Source organism: Mixophyes fleayi, chromosome 4, assembly GCF_038048845.1.
Source record: "Mixophyes fleayi isolate aMixFle1 chromosome 4, aMixFle1.hap1, whole genome shotgun sequence".
In the NCBI taxonomy this organism is placed as follows: Eukaryota; Metazoa; Chordata; class Amphibia; order Anura; family Limnodynastidae; genus Mixophyes; species Mixophyes fleayi.
The window spans coordinates 73,461,466-73,477,893 of record NC_134405.1 but is presented as its reverse complement, the minus strand read 5'-3'; the positions used below and the strand labels follow the sequence as shown (position 1 = coordinate 73,477,893).

Sequence of the window (16,428 nt, the reverse complement as noted above, 5' to 3'; positions counted from 1 at the left end):
TTTAAACATTCTGTGGGTAGCCACAGCCCTCCTTCCACTGTGATGTCAGAATTAGAAAGTCTCTGTAAATGCAAACTAGATGTTTATGACCTCTGTGCACACACATATCAAGTCAGTTTTTTTTTTTACACTGGCCTACTTATCACCAGAATGTCTTAGACGATGATATTCCCTCCACACAACAGGTCATAAGTTTCCCTTTATTTGCATACCAAACATGCCTCCTGTAAGTATAATATTGGAGAAAATATGATATGGTATTTGCCTGTGCCCTTACTTAAATTAATTCACACTTATCCCAGCAGCTCTGCCCCCCCCCTCCCCCATGTTGAGGTCTGTTTGATATGCATGCCACTGTCCTTAGATATCCCAGATGTTATTGATGTAACCTTAAAGAGAGGTTTCAAAGACCTCAGTTTACAACATGCGCCAAAGCACATTCCAAGACCACCACCGCACATCAGCTGGCCTGGCCACACTGACTGTACAACCATCTTTAGAATTTTGGCATACCACAATCTTCTTGGCCAAAGTGGAGCCACTAAGATCACTGGAACTCCCTCCTTTCTTTTATTTCTTGAGAGCGAGAGGAAGCATGAGAATCGATCAAAACAGATAAACCAACCAGAATCCCCATGGGAGGGTTATGGCATCTACTAGGGGTACCAGAGGGTTCCTGAATCTGGAACAGAACTTGTCCATCTTGTTGTTATGCCAGGAGGCCATCATGCTGACCTCTGGGTGATCCCTATTTTTCACCAGTAGAACAAACACCTCAGGGTGAAGGGATCATTCTCCTGGGAGGATGAAGTATCTTTTTAAATATTCCGACTTCCAAATCTCCATACTGGGAATGTATACACTGATAATGCCAAAATAAATTATTCCACCCATGTCATAATTTTGTAAGACTCCCTCATTGCTAGGGAATTCTTGGTTCTCCCCTGAAGGTTTATATATGCCACAGCCATGGCATTATCTCATTGAATTCTTTCCTTCAGTGCTAACTGGGCCCCTGTCAGAGCATTCATCACAGCTCTGAGCTCCAGGACATTGATCCATATCCACCTTGTGTCTTGAAGAATTGAACACTTTATGCTGAACCCCAAGATCTCGGTGGAGATCATAAGATGACAAAACTTTGGTCCCTTAGACTTGTGTGCGTTGATTGTGAGAAAAGAGCTTTTCCTCCTGTGGCTTGACAAATGATTTTGTCAAGCTTTGCTACAAACAAAACATTGTCCGCAAAGGGAAGGGCTTCCAAAGAGGTTTTGCAGTCCACATCTGTATCCCAGGACTTCTATCAAAGTGCTCATTTAACAACCACTGCAAAAGCTGAGATCTTAGTGCCAATTAAAGCTTCACCCAGAGCCATGTCCATGAGATATTCTGATGCTTCCTTAATGTGTTCCACCAAGGGTAGACATTCAAACTTAAGTGTGTCTGATTTTAAACCCTCGAAAATCGTAACCATTTCTCAATTGCCTTAACCCATGCTGAAGCCAAAGCTGTCCTTAATGCCGCATCTGCAGCCACAAAAATGGACTTGCAAGGTTGTAGATTTTGAGAGGTGCCAGTGCCACGGGAATATCAATGCTTGGTGGTAGTTTAACTTAGCCATATCTTCAGAATGCAATGTATACAAAATAGGGAATCTACGAAACCAAGCATTTGTTGTCCGTTTTAGACGAAGCCTCTCCAAGCAGTTCTGATAACTGAGAAGAGGATGGAAAAGAAGTAACATTTTCTTCTTCCTCTTGAACAAGGCAACATCTGGCACCTAAGTGTCATCCAGATTTAACATGTCAAGAGCCTGGCAAATTGCCATGACCAGTTTGTCAATGACCCCTGAGGGATTCCTCCTCAAATCCAGATGGATTCCCCAACTCAGAGTCACACAGAAGTTCTCTCTCTAACTGTGAAATTTCTAAGTCTGTATTATCATCCAAGTAGAACTGGGCAACTTAATGATGTTTGCGCAGTTTATGACCAGTGGGAGTCTCAAGATGTCTTTCCAACAAAGAAGACACACAAAATAATCCCATAACAGATTTCTTAAGCGTTTTGGCCCACAGAGGTTCAACCTGGCCCGTATAAGCAGGATCTGTAGAAATATGGGTGACAATCTCCTGAGATGGAGTGTCTGTCCCAGGTGTCCTAGGTGTAGGGCACGCAGTGAGTCTGGTTAGCTCAGCAGTGGAAAGAGCCCAGGATTTTGCTCAAGTTTACACTGCCATCTCAGCTGCATTCCCTTCAGACAGTTACACTGTGACAGAACATGTTGTTCAAAATAGGACTCTATATTTGCATACATAATAGAAATTTGATCTTTGATCTTCCATGTACATACACACAGGGTAGCATTGATAAAATGTTGGTACTTAGCCCTCAAAAGGCTTCTAAACAAAAAGAATGAGTAGGAGCCCTTATTGAGGAGGAGAGGAGTGTCAGCAGCCTTCACCCCAAATCAGAGAGCCATGAAAAACAATACCAGCAGGACTTCTGCAGCAGCCTGACAGGATCTCCAGAGAAGCTGAATTCTGGCAGGCTTTGCCTTTCTGTGGTAAACCTGCCAGAGAGGAGGTAACATTTGCAGGGGCATGTACCCCCCACCCCGGGCCCAGTGCAATGAGATCTTTCTGTCATTACCCCTAGTGATATACATTCAAGCTTATATCAGTAGGGGCAATGACAGGAAGATCTGATTGCACTGGGCCCGGGGTGGGGGGGGTCGATGAAACATCTGTTTTACCATGGTTTAAAAACAGACTTCTACACTCATCATGAGCAAGGGGTACTGTAGTGTCTGATTACTCTAGTCGATGCCACCATTTTGGAAATGGGAAGTCTCTTTCACTATTTTAAGCTAAGTGAGGAGGAAACCTACCAATCCCCCCCCCCCATCCCCAGGGACTGCCCCCATATAAATGGGGTACAGTAGGGAGATGTGTAGCCAGAAATGGCACCACCTACTCCCAAAAACAATGCCCCACATTCCCACACTGTTGTGACTGCCATATATTAAAATAAGTAAAATAAAGAAAAGACAAACCTCTAATAGGCTGCCCATGAAAACACTGCCCACCTCCTTGGGCACTGTGCTAGAATTAGAGGGGTCAAATGTTTAACCCCTAAGTGCCAGTTCCGGTGTGCTCAGCTCAACCCCTAGGTAGCAGTGTCCCCCAAATGGCAAGGAGGCAAAACTATGCCTGCTTCAGGTGCACTGCGTGTCTGTTTTCTGCTACAAAGGGCAACTATTGTAAGACTTTTTTTTTCAGTGTTAAGCGTCAAGGAGCAAAATATGAAATAAGAACTAAAAGAAGCCAAAAACAAATTTGTGTTTACATTTCTGAGAAGCGTTACCAACAACAATCAGATATTTACATTTATTTTCTAAACTGTGCTAGAAAAATGACAGTTACCGAATGGTTGCTATGGGAAACACTACCTTTTCTACAGTCCTTGCTATAAAAGTTTCATAAGTGCTTGCCATGTTATTTCAAAACAAGTAGTTACATATCCGATTAGAAATGACTAAAGAATAACTTACGCTATGTGACAACTTGCATAAAATTCCCCGAATCCTCCACAATTCCCAAACCGATCTCCTATGACATTTAGCTCTTGGTAGCAGTCTAGGTCTGCATTTCTTGCAGCTGAGAAGACAGAACAATTTCATTTTAGTACTTTTTATTGATAAACTAAAAGAATAGCAGAGACTGAAGTGACACCAGGCAGTTTTAGAACAGTGGATGGACTGCATGGCTAACCTCCGCTCTGGAGAGATACCTCCGTTTTTTATTTATTTAAAAACAAAAATGTCATCATCAAATTGATAGATGATGAATAGCGTCTTCATGACCATGATGTGCTTAAAGTATATTTATGTGGATGCATTTATGTATTTATTTTGAAATGCATGTATCATAAGATAGCTGCAACCAGAGCCGTAACTTAGAATTCTAGCGCCTGGGGCGAGAAAGACAAATGCCGCCCCCCTAGCCCTCTATTTTAACCAAATTAACCTAAAATATTCCTAAATTGCGCCCATTCAGCGTTGCGCCCTGGGCGGACGCCCCTGTCGCACAGCCCTAGTTACGGCCCTGGCTGCAATTTAAATGTAAATGCATATTTTTTTGCGGAACATATTGTACATGTGTCCAGCTCTAAATGAACTATATAATGTTCAGCAGCCTTGAAGGTGAACCTATGGGAAGTTTGTATGTCTGGAAGATATGCGTATAGGTTGTTAGGTTTGGTTCTAAAATCAGAGTCCTTCTCTATATCATTCCTTGCAAGTGAAGGCATAATGTCCAAATAGTTTCATTAGGTGAGTGGAAGTGGTATTATTATTATTATTATTATTATTATTATTATTATTATTATCATTATTAAAACATACATTTTGCCTGGAATTTCCCTTTTGGATCCTACATTTAACAACTAATGACGAAGGTGGCAATCATCCATAGCATATAGATTTAGTAAGGTTTTTGAAACTAATCAGATAGTCACCAGAGTCCTCTATATGTACTGGAAGGGACATGACATTACCATGGAAAGGACAATATATATATATATATATATATATATATATATTGGACAAGACTTATATATTTGAAATTGAAGCCATAGGACCTGGAAATTCACAGATCTTTTAAAGTGTGTCATTAACTATCCAGGTTTTATCTGTTTTAATAATTTAACATTAATCTAGCTGACTGTGTCAGTAATTTTCTTCCTGGTTCCACAAAAGGTAATTAAGTGATGGGATTATTAACTTCAATAACATACATTGGCACAGGGATCAATCAACATGGTCATGTCACCAAAATTAAAGACAGGATAGCCAGAAACTAGAATGTAAGGGTCCTGGAATGATCACGTTGGGAATAAGTATCACTGATAAAACCAAGATAAAAAATGTTTTACCCCAATGAGAGCTAGGATGGGAATATTTATATTGAAGCAGGTAACACATATTGTTATACAAAATAAAATTGCAGCACATATAATTCATGTTTTTGTTTCAAGTTGACACACCTGGACCAAATAATTGTCTGCACTGGATATCAGCATTTTGGCAAAGTCCCTTGTAGCAAAAGCTGCTTTTATCATTGCATAGATTCCCATTTTGCTGGAATAAATCCTCAGGACAGGTTGGCGTTGTTCCAGAGCAATACTCAGGTAGGTCACACTCATCAGCAGGTCTTCTACACAGAGTCCTAGCTGGAAGAAACTAACCATGGACACAGAATGAATATATATATATATATATATATATATATATATATATATATATATATATTATATATATATATATATATATATATATATATATATATATATATATATATATATATATAGTGGCAAGAGCACACTTCTGGTAAAATACACACAAACAACTTTTTGCATTTTTACTTTGTTTTAATGTCAGAATGGTAAAGTACTTGACAACATAAGTATTCCATACTGTTTCTTGTGACCCTAAACACTAAATAAACAGAGACCAGCTCTCTAGACACCGGCCAGCTTTTCTAGTATTCGTCACACTGACCAGCGAAACAAACGGGTTTTTATACTGACACTCTTCCCACAAACCTAGCTTGATAGGCAGGTGACATTCCCACCTCCTTTTTAAAAAAGAGATCTCATCAGCTGCTACAGAAACACCCTGTCAGCCTGCTGTGGGAAAAGACACTTCTAAACCATGTAAGTTAAATCAGACTTTATACTATTATTTTGTCACACATATGTCCTCCACCTGTTTATCTTCAACATAGGTATACTGTTGCACAAATGTGTAACACTGTTTGCATTCTTTCTCTGCGGATAATATTTTACAATAATATTGTACACGGTGTGATGCGCTGTGCTTGTATTTGCTTTGTAACTGACTTCCACTGAATTGAGATATATACTGTACCTGGCAGTTTGAGCAGCAAGCTCCATTGGCACAGCTAGCTCCCGCTTTCAGAGTACACGTGTCATAGTCACAGCAGGAGTCATTTTCACACTCCTGTTCAAAACAGCACAACTATCAGCTATGTGTCAAGACAGAGGCAGCCACAGACAAATTAGAAGCAACATATCACTCTTAGGGGGGTATTCAATTGTTCGTCCGGACCTCAGAAAAACTTGCGCTCTAAAACTATTACCGTTAATACGGTAATATTGCGCGTAAATACCGTTCATACGGTAATTTACTAGCTGAATTTCAGCTCGCAGCTCGTATTAATGGTAATAGTTTTGGAGCGCGAGTTATTCTGAGGTCTGGACGAACAATTGAATACCCCCCTTATAATCATAATCAGTGTGCTAGGCTACTCTACTGAGCCGCAATAGCTCTCATTACAGGTGTCAAATCAATATTATGCAGATTTACTCATATATATATATATATATATATATATATAGACAAAGACCCCTCATATCACTGCAACTTGACTTAATTTATGCCTTTGTTGGTAGGAAGAGGTTAGCAAACATAGGTGCTTTGCACCAAACTAGAGCATAGTATCTGAAAGTCTATATTAAAGACAGACAGTCAGGAGCAGCAGTGATAGAGGTATATATATAGCTCCAAAATGAGTGGGAAATGGGTAGCGGGTAAGTGCAATCATTACCTCACACATTGCAACTGAAGTTGTTTTTAAGAAACTTGGTAAGATGTTCTAATTACAGAAACTAATTTAACAATACTCTGATGTTTACTGTGAAATTTCCACCATCACAATATCCAGCAGTTGTGCTTTTCTGACAAGCATGGTGTAAAGCAGGGGAGGAAATGAATGTGTATTTACTGATCATAGGTTATTTTGAAATTTAAAATGTAAATAATTAATTTTGGATATTACAACTTATCAGACATCCCAGCCAATGGGGAAACAAAAGTAGGTCTCCAGAACATTTATTTCATGAAACAAGGCAACATTTTACCTACATATTTGAAAAAAGATAGCTCTGCACTATGCTCAGGGGCCACTTTGTAGGTACACCTGTACACATGCTTGTTAATGCAAATATCTAATCAGTCAATCATGTGGCAGCAACTCAATTCATAAAAGCATGCAGATATAGTAAAGAGGTTTAGTTGTTGTTCAGAACAAACACCAAAATGGGGAAGAATTGTTTTACGATACTGGTGGTATTACCTGAAGTCCAGTGGCTGAGCAGATATACAATCGAGTGGTCAGATGATAGCCAGGTCGGTAGACAAGCGGGTAGTCAGTGTTACGGCTAACAGTATTATCATGAGCTCGTAGAACCAGTTGTAGAGGTCTTCACCTATAGCAGCCACCTTTCCCGTAGAGCTAGTTACGCTCACAGGTACTCGGATGCCCCCAGGACTTAAACTCAATGGAGTACAAGCTTATGAACGTACTGCCGCCCGAGATAGCGGGAGATGGTACAAGCGGAGTAAGGGACAAGCCAAAGGTCTAGGGTCTGAAGCAGGATACCATGGCAAGGTACAGGCAAATGGTCAGGGCTGGCAGCGATTAAAGGAGGTCTGGGTAACAAGGCAAAGGTCAGGGCAATGAGCAAACAATCAAGGTCCAGGTTCCAGGCAAAAGGTCATACACGGTAATCAATTCAAAGTTCTCACAAACAGCAACAGGTGCAGACAGGGTACTGAGCGCTATAACTGGCAGGGAGTCTGCCTTAAATACACATGCTGCCCAATGAAGATGCAGGATCCCACCTGCACTAATCAGCCCAGTCGGCTGATTATTCATTAATAGACTGCGCACGCGCACCCGGCTGTTTGACAGTTGGCCAGGTGCGGCGGCAGTGGGGAGAATGCGTCCCGGCTGTTGCCCAGGCAAACGGGATGAAGAATGTGGAACTGTTGTGATGGCCAGGGTGCCGACAAGCTGTGGCAGAGAGTCGGGGTGGTCAGGGACAGATGTTTTTCAAGTCAATACACAAATGGGTAATCACGATTATAAGCAAGTGTGGCAAATAACAGGTGCTGAGCAAGCAGAAAACTCAAGCAAAGGTTTGATCCAGAAAGTGCCTATTATAACCCAAAACGGATAACAGAATCCAAGATGGAGTCTCTTTGATGCAATACTGTCCATCTTGCAAAAGGGTAAATTAAAGGTTAAGTTTAACCTATACATAGACCTCTAGTGGCTAGGTGCAATTATCTGAGACATTCCTTACAAAATGTTATATAAGTGATTTTGACAGTGGAATGATTGTTGCTGCCAGACAGGGTGGTTTGAGTTTGAGTCTCCTGGGATTTTTACGCACATCAGTCTCTAGAGTTTATAGAGAAGGGCCACAGTTTATGGCCACAGTATGCCCATCTTCTAATGGCAGATGTGATGACAGGAAGCACACATCATCTCAAGCTGCTCCATGAACACAACAATGAGTTTAGTGTACTCCAACGGCCTTCACAGTCATCAGATCTTAATCCAATAGAGTACATTTGGGATGTTATGGCATCGGAGATTTGCAGTATGAATGTGCAGCTGACAAATCTGAAGCAACTGCGTGATGTCATCATGTCACCATGGAGCAGAATCTCTACAGAATATTTCCAGCACCTTATTGAATCCAGGTAGGGAGTCCTACCTATTACTAGAAAGGTGCACCTAATATAGTGGCCACTGAGTATATACTGGTGAGTAAATACACAAGGTAAGATTGTGATTTAATTCAAGATGTGGAACATTACAGTAGAGGGGCATTATTACTTATAATCAAAGGTGTAACTACTGTAGTAGCCGGAAGTGCTATGTGTATGTAGTTTTTCACACCCTTGGGTGGTAAATGGGGGCCTTATAAAATTTTGTAATGGGGCCCACAAAAGTTTAGTTAGCACTTTAATTACCATTTTATTAAACTATGTTTTGGTATTCTACATTTTGTCTACTGGCTCAGTATTTGAGATGGAGTGCTGAGTAACTGAGAAAACTGTTCTGCATTATATTCTCCTCATTGCACTTTTGAGATAGGGGTTTTGCACATTTCTCTGATGGAATTTAACCTAAAGTGTTCTGAGCGGAACTCGCTGTATTATTATTATTATTATTATTATTAATATTTATTTATAAGGCGCTACAAGGCATCCGCAGCGCCGTACAGAGACAAACAAAATCACAATACAATGGGAGACAGCACAGTACAGTAAACACAGCAACTCAGTACGCTCAATGCACAGCTAGAGAGGGCGGGGAAGGGGGAGGGAGGATCCGAAAACAACGGGGTCCAAGAAGGGGGGCGCGGAAGACAGGGAGACCCCCAGGGGGGAGGAGGGAGCGAAAGTGGACGTGGGGTGGAGGACCTTTGAGGAGGAGGGCTAAGTAGCTGGAGAGCAGAGTTAGAAGTGGTGGAAACAGGAGGAGAGATGGCCCTGCTCAGAGGAGCGTACAATCTAAGGGGAGGGGTGGACAGACAGAGAGACGCAGGGGAGAGAGGGAGAGTAGGGGGACAGAGGCAGAAGATAAGGTAGGAAGTTAAGTGGGAGACAGAAAGGCTTTAAGAAAAAGGTGGGTTTTTAGGGCCCGTTTGAAGCTGGACAGATTAGGGGAAGTTCTGATGGAGGGAGGGAGCTTGTTCCAGTGGAGGGGGGCAGCGCGGGCGAAGTCTTGGATACGCGCGTGGGAGGAGGTTATAAGGGGGGAAGAGAGGCGACGGTCAGAGGCAGAACGGAGAGGGCGGGATGGAGCATGAATAGAGAGGAGGGTGGAGATGTAGGGCGCAGTGGAGTTGGCGAGGGCCTTGTAGGTGAGTGTGAGGAGCTTAAAGAGGATTCTGAAGGGGAATGGGAGCCAGTGAAGGGCTAGGTAGAGGGGGGAGACAAAAGAGGAGCGGCGAGAGAGGAAAATAAGCCTAGCTGCAGCGTTAAGGACGGATCGAAGGGGATCGAGATGAGAGTGGGGGAGGCCAGTGAGGAGGAGGTTGCAGTAGTCCAGGCGGGAGATGATCAGAGAGTGGATAAGGCATTTGGTGGCATCTTGGGAGAGGAAGGGCCGGATGCGAGCGATGTTGCGCAGCTGGAAGCGGCAGGATTTAGCAAGAGAGAGGATGTGGGGGCCAAAGGAGAGAGAGGAGTCGAGGATGACACCAAGGCAGCGAAGTTGGGGGACAGGGGAGATAGAGGTGTTGTCGACAGTGATGGAGAGGTCAGAAGGGGATGGGGTATGAGAGGGAGGAAAAACTATGAGCTCAGTTTTGGCAAGGTTAAGTTTGAGGAATCGAGAGGACATCCAGGAGGAGATGGCAGAGAGGCAGGCGGACACCCTAGAGAGGAGGGAGGGAGAGAGATCAGGAGAGGAGAGGTATAGTTGAGTGTCGTCAGCGTAAAGGTGGTAGCTGAAGCCGAAGGAGCTGATGAGTTCACCCAGGGAGGAGGTGTATAGAGAGAAGAGTAAGGGTCCCAGAACAGAGCCCTGAGGGACCCCGACTAGAAGGGTGGATGGGGGGGAGAGAGACACAGAGGTGGTGACAGAGAAGGAACGGTGAGTAAGGTAAGAGGTGAACCAGGACAGGACTGGGCCGGAGAGGCCGAAAGACTGGAGGGTGTGAAGGAGGAGGGGGTGGTCAACGGTGTCAAAGGCTGCAGAGAGGTCAAGGAGGATGAGAAGGGAGAAGTGGCCCCTGGCTTTTGCAGAGAGGAGGTCATTGGTGACTTTAGCCAGGGCAGTTTCAGTGGAGTGGAGGGGGCGGAAACCAGACTGGAGAGGATCAAGGAGGGAATATTCAGAAAGGTAGGAGGTGAGACGGCTGCAGACGAGCCTCTCAAGAATTTTGGAGGCAAAAGGGAGAAGAGATATGGGGCGATAGTTCGAGAGAGAAGTGGGGTCGAGATTAGGTTTCTTAAGAATGGGGGATACGAGAGCATGTTTGAAGGAGGAGGGGAAGATGCCAGTGGAGAGGGAGAGATTAAAGAGGTGAGCGAGGTGGGAGCAGGTGGTGGGGGAAAGGGAGCGAAGAAGGTGGGAGGGGATGGGATCATTTGTATCATTTTTGTTTCACCAGAAAGTCCCCTATATTTTTTTGCTCTGCACTGACTTTGTTATTATACCCTAATCGCACCACAGAGCAGAATGAACGGACAACAGTGTCTTTCCAGACTATAAATTCCTACAAATATAGTGTACAAGAGCATTCCACAGGCTGGCAAAGTAAAAGTGCAACTTGAAGTTTATATCATCAGCACTCTGCACCTTTGCGAACTAGGCTGTTCTGCTGCAAAATTGTGACATAAATCCTTTACTCGCTGGCATGGCTGAGGAATGCCCTAAATGGACATCGTAGTGAAAGATAATGCTATCTTTGTCACTCTGACAACACCAGTCATTAAAGATAAGGATATTTTCATTGTTGTTTATAAAATTATTCAAACTACTCATGTATTACAATTGTTACCCAGAACCAAAATATATCAAAATATAATCAATTATATTCAGACTGTCCACATATAATTGCCTGCAACAACAGAAAAGTGCGATATAAAATGAATAGTATATCATGGTTACTGACAGCTTTTGTTCCGCAGTCACAGGATTCACCACTGTCCAGCAATCTGTTACCACACAAGGAAGGGTCCACCAGGGGCTTTATGTTAGGGTGCGTGAGGAGACAGGGGACTCCAGTTTTCATAACAAAAGTCTGGAAATCCTTCAAGCTACAGCTGCTAAAACTCTTTGCATTGTCTGCAGTCCTGAATAGAATAAAAATATTTTTGCTATTGACACCTAAGTGCAAAGAATCATAAAATCACAAGTAAAAGTGATACAGTACATATACACAACTTATACTTAGTATGACTTCAAATAGGTACCAATAACAGTATATTATAACATAAAGCATACTTGCTGACTTTCAGTTTTGGCATTCCGGGAGGTCCCGGAGGGGGGCGTGACAGAAAGGCAGGAGGGGCGTGATGGGACCTGATTGCGTCATTTTGGCGTAGCCAAAATGCCATGATTCCCCGTGGTTGCGTCATGTAGGATTACATTCTGCTCACTTTCTAGTGAAGTGGGCAAGATGCGGGAGAATTGTCTGCTCTCCCGGAATTTGGGAGTCTCTGGACATCCCGGGAGAGTGGGGAAGTATGACCTAAAGTGAGACCGATGGGGTAGGATGAGCAAGAAGCTGCTTTTGGCATATAGAGGCATATGGGCACAAGTTCAGCACTGAATACAATTATTTTTTTCAACAGCATAGCATCAGCAGAGTGATGTCATCAGTGTGAGTTCTGCACCTGATCAGTATCCGCAGCAGAAACTCTCGCTCTTCCATGGCATGTTAGATTAATATAAAGTCATTAGAAGACATGGAGCATAAAAAATTAGGCCTTCTGTAACCATGTAATTGATTACACCATGTTTATATGTGTGGAGGTGTAAAGAGAGAGGTGTGGTTCTAAATCTTTGCCTGTATCTGTAGTCAGTGTTGTTTTGTTGATATCTGTGTATAATGGTGCATAGGATGACTGTGAACATAGAAATCCACTTTATCAGTAGTTTTGCAGACATCTCTTCACTGGGCCCCCCTTTGTTTGTGAAAGAAGATATAATATTAATGGTTTTACAGTCATAAAGACCATTGTAGCAACAAACTCTGCAAGCTAGTTTAATTGTAACTTGTAAAATGTATTTCAGTATACAATAACTTATAAATGCTTTGTAATTGACCCAAACGGTGATAATTGGTCAAGAAATATGTAAATAGTTACCATCACTGACAAAAACAGGATATTTATATTGCTGTATACGTACATATGCAAGATGACTTAGCTACTGATAATAGTAATAATAATAATAATAATAATAATAAAATAGAGCTTACATCACGCTCACATTCATTATACAAGCAGAAGCTGAGCAGATACATTCCCTGGAGTGATCATGCAACATTCCCAGATTGTGGCCCAAGATATGAGCAACGAGGCAGGAGTACTTCTCTAAGGACAGTCCTTTTGGATACTAGACACAAACAACTAATATCATTATTCACATTCTGAAATCGCACTGTATACATCAAAGCAAATTTTAGTTGATTCACTAATTAATCGGAGGAGCGTATAGGAGCTCATCTAGAGGTGGACGTATAGGCACTCAAAACGTACTCAGGGAAAAGACGCAGCTCAATACGTGTCCATCTCAAAAAAAGTAACATTTGCACCAGGCATATGTCAGACGTTTCGGTGTGTATACTTATGCCCCATTGTAGCATAGAGATATTATGTGTCATTATAGTGTTAGTATTAAATGTTAACGTTCTATCACCCTATTTGTATACAATATAATAACGTAATGAAGTGTCATATACACAACAGAGAATATTGGCTTGAGTTGTTAATAAATTTGAAAGCTGAATTTCCAATTCTAAATGTAATTAAATTCAAAAATGGAAATACAAATACAAAATGCAAATATATATATTAAATTAAAATTTAAATAAATGAAAATTAAATTAAGTTAAATTAAATAACATATGTTGTTTTCCCTTTTAAAATCTAATTGGAATCTTCTTTCCTGCAGTAGTCTAAATGGAAATGACAAATAAATAATCCAAATAGACTGCCACTAATTCATATAATATAGCTGAGATACTAATGATAATATAGTGATAAGTACTATCATCAGGAGGGGGTCAATACACAATCATCCAATCAGAAGCTGTTAGATATTGCCAACACAGTGATCATCCATTCAGGAGAGTCTACTGAATGTTGCTCATAGTCATCATCATCATCGCTTATCTTTGCACAAGCCAATCACTACCCGCAGGCAAATATGGTGTATCTGCATATGTGTCCACATATACACTATATGGACAAAAGTATTTTGCCACATCTGTTAATTATTGAATTGAGGTGTTTCAGACCTGTTGCCAGTGGTGTATAAAGTCAAGCACTTAGTCATGCAGTCTCCATTTTCAAACATTTGTGATACTAAATGGGTCATTCTGAAGAGTTCAGTGACATCAAGCGTGGTACTGTGATAGGATGCCACCTTTGCAATAAGACAATACGTGAAATGTCATCCCTGCTGGATATTCCATGGTCAACTGTAAGTGATATTATTAGAAAGTGGAAGCGTTTAGAAACAACAGCTACTCAGCTATGAAGCAGAAGACCTCGTAAAATCACAGACTGGGGTCAATGACTGCTAAGGCGCATGGTGCGTAAATGTCACCAACGGTCTGCTGATTCCATAGCTGAAGAGTTTCAAACTTCCACTGGAATTAATGTAAGCACAAAAACTGTGCGGTGGGAGCTTAATGGAATGGGTTTCCATGACCGAGCAGCTGCATGCAAGCCTGACATCACCAAGACCAATGACAAGTGTCGGATGGAGTGGTGTTAAGCACACAGGCACTGGACTATGGAGCAGTGGAAACATGTTCTGTGAGCGACGAATCACGCTTCTCTGTTTGGCAGACAGATGGGCGAGTCTGGGTTTGGTGGATGCGGGAGAACGTTACATGCCTGACTGCATTATTCCATATACTGTGAAGTTTGGTGGAGAAGGGATAATGGTATGGGGTTGTTTTTCAGGGTTTGGGCTAGACTTCTTATCTCCAGTGAAGGGTAATCTTAATGCTTCAGCATACCAAGTCATATTGGACAATGCTATGCTTTCAACTTTGTGGCAACAGTTTGAGGAAGGCCCTTTTATATTTCAACATGACTGTGCCCCAGTGCACAAAGCAAGGACTACAAAGACATGGTTTGATGAGTTCAGTGTGGAAGAACTTGACTGACCTCAACTCCATCAAACAAAATTGGGATGAACTGAGATGGAGATTGCGAGCCAGGCCTTCTCGTCCAACATCAGTGCCTGACCTCATAAATGCTCTACAGAATGGATGGGCACAAATTCCCACAGAAACACTCCAACATCTTGTGGAAAGCCTTCCAAGAAGAGTGGAAGCTGTTATCACTGCAAAAGTGGGACTAACTCCATATTAAAGTATATGTATTTGAATACAATGTCATTACAGTCCCTGTTGGTGTAATGGTCAAGCGTCCAAATACTTTTGTCCATATAGTGTACTTTTGTCTGAATTATGTGAACATGCTGTTGTGCTTCTTTATACTTAAGGATATCTTGACTGACTACAGGATCCTAAGTCTTTAAACCGTTCTATTCTTCTATATTGCTTACTCGTACACCCTTTATCAGTTCACTAAATGCAGTGTACTAATTTAGATTTCTGTGTAATTTAATTTTACAAATCTTTTGATTTTTTTTCTAAATAATTTAAATATTACTTTAATTTAAAAATAACACTTAAATACCCATCTATGCTATTGGATTTCTAGCTACAGTATTAGTTCATCCCATATCGGGATGCAAGGAGGAAAGCATTCAGCAGTGCGAACTTCCAATTCCCTAATCCTAAAGCACTTTATTGCTGAGTCTATATATACCAACTATGTGGGTGGTCCATTCAGCACTTTTAAGCACTTGATGATTTTACAACACTATGCTAATATTTGGCTGGCCCATTGCTTAAAATATTTACTATGGCCTTTTTTTTATAAATTCCCTTTTCATGCTTAGATTGTAAGCTCTTTTTCGAGCAGAGCCCCACATTCCTTTTTTCTCAAGTTATGTTTCTGTATTGTAACCATTGTTTTGTTGTTTCATCTCCTCACTATACAGTGAGGAATGTGGAATGTGCTGGCATTCGATAATAAAAATATAATGATAATCCTATGGTAACAAAAAGCAATATCAGTATGAAGCAGATGAAACCTGGTTTTTGTACTACAGTATATCTTCTGCTCTGTACAGCGCTGATTGGAGCTATATAAACAATTATATACATAGGTCTCATTGTTGAAAATTAATGTTTATACCGTAAGTACTGCTCCATTGTTATAAGAGCACATCTGTCCAAAATAGGTTGTGCCAATTTCAGAATGTTGTCCATCACTAATGAAGAGTAAACAGAAAGTGGAACAATTTTAAAAACTATCTGTAGAAAAGATACAAATATGACTGTGTATGTAGTTGCTTCTAGCATTATGCTTATAATCATTTATACACATCATGTTGCCTAGTACATGGTCTATGGGGCATATTCAATTGTTAGTTTTCCGCGCAGCGGAAAAACTAGTACTGTTACGGTAATAGGCAGCTGGATTTCAGCTCGCGGCTCAGAGAGCTGCGAGCTGAAATCCAGCGAGAAAATTACCGTATTAACTGTTTTTACGCGCACTATTACCGTAGTAACGGTAATAGTGCGACGAGCGTGAGATTTTCGGCATTTCCGATATGCCCCTATGAGTTAATTCTTTACTCCAATGACCATTTACAATACTAGTAAAATACCCAAAAGCAATGGTGAATTAAAACAGTCCTGGGGCCTGAGAGCAAAGCAAAAAAAAAAGGAGTAAATTTGCTCCTGGACAAACCATGTTACAATGAAAGGGGTGCAAATTAGTTTATTATTTTG

The 16,428-nt window shown here is 41.5% G+C and overlaps 1 protein-coding gene across 4 annotated transcripts in view; it reads right to left on the bottom strand.

Annotated features, from left to right (window-relative positions):
- LOC142151629 (disintegrin and metalloproteinase domain-containing protein 9-like) overlaps positions 1 to 16,428 on the bottom strand; it is a 51,160-nt gene that overhangs the window by 14,119 nt on the left and 20,613 nt on the right. For all 4 annotated transcript variants that reach the window (XM_075207466.1, XM_075207467.1, XM_075207470.1 and 1 more), the window contains 6 exons: positions 15,830 to 15,905; positions 12,808 to 12,944; positions 11,497 to 11,677; positions 5,927 to 6,019; positions 5,044 to 5,239; positions 3,551 to 3,656 (listed from right to left, as the gene is read on the bottom strand). In XM_075207466.1, the coding sequence (XP_075063567.1) occupies positions 3,551 to 3,656; positions 5,044 to 5,239; positions 5,927 to 6,019; positions 11,497 to 11,677; positions 12,808 to 12,944; positions 15,830 to 15,905 (789 nt within the window). The remainder of the gene's footprint in view (positions 1 to 3,550; positions 3,657 to 5,043; positions 5,240 to 5,926; positions 6,020 to 11,496; positions 11,678 to 12,807; positions 12,945 to 15,829; positions 15,906 to 16,428) is intronic.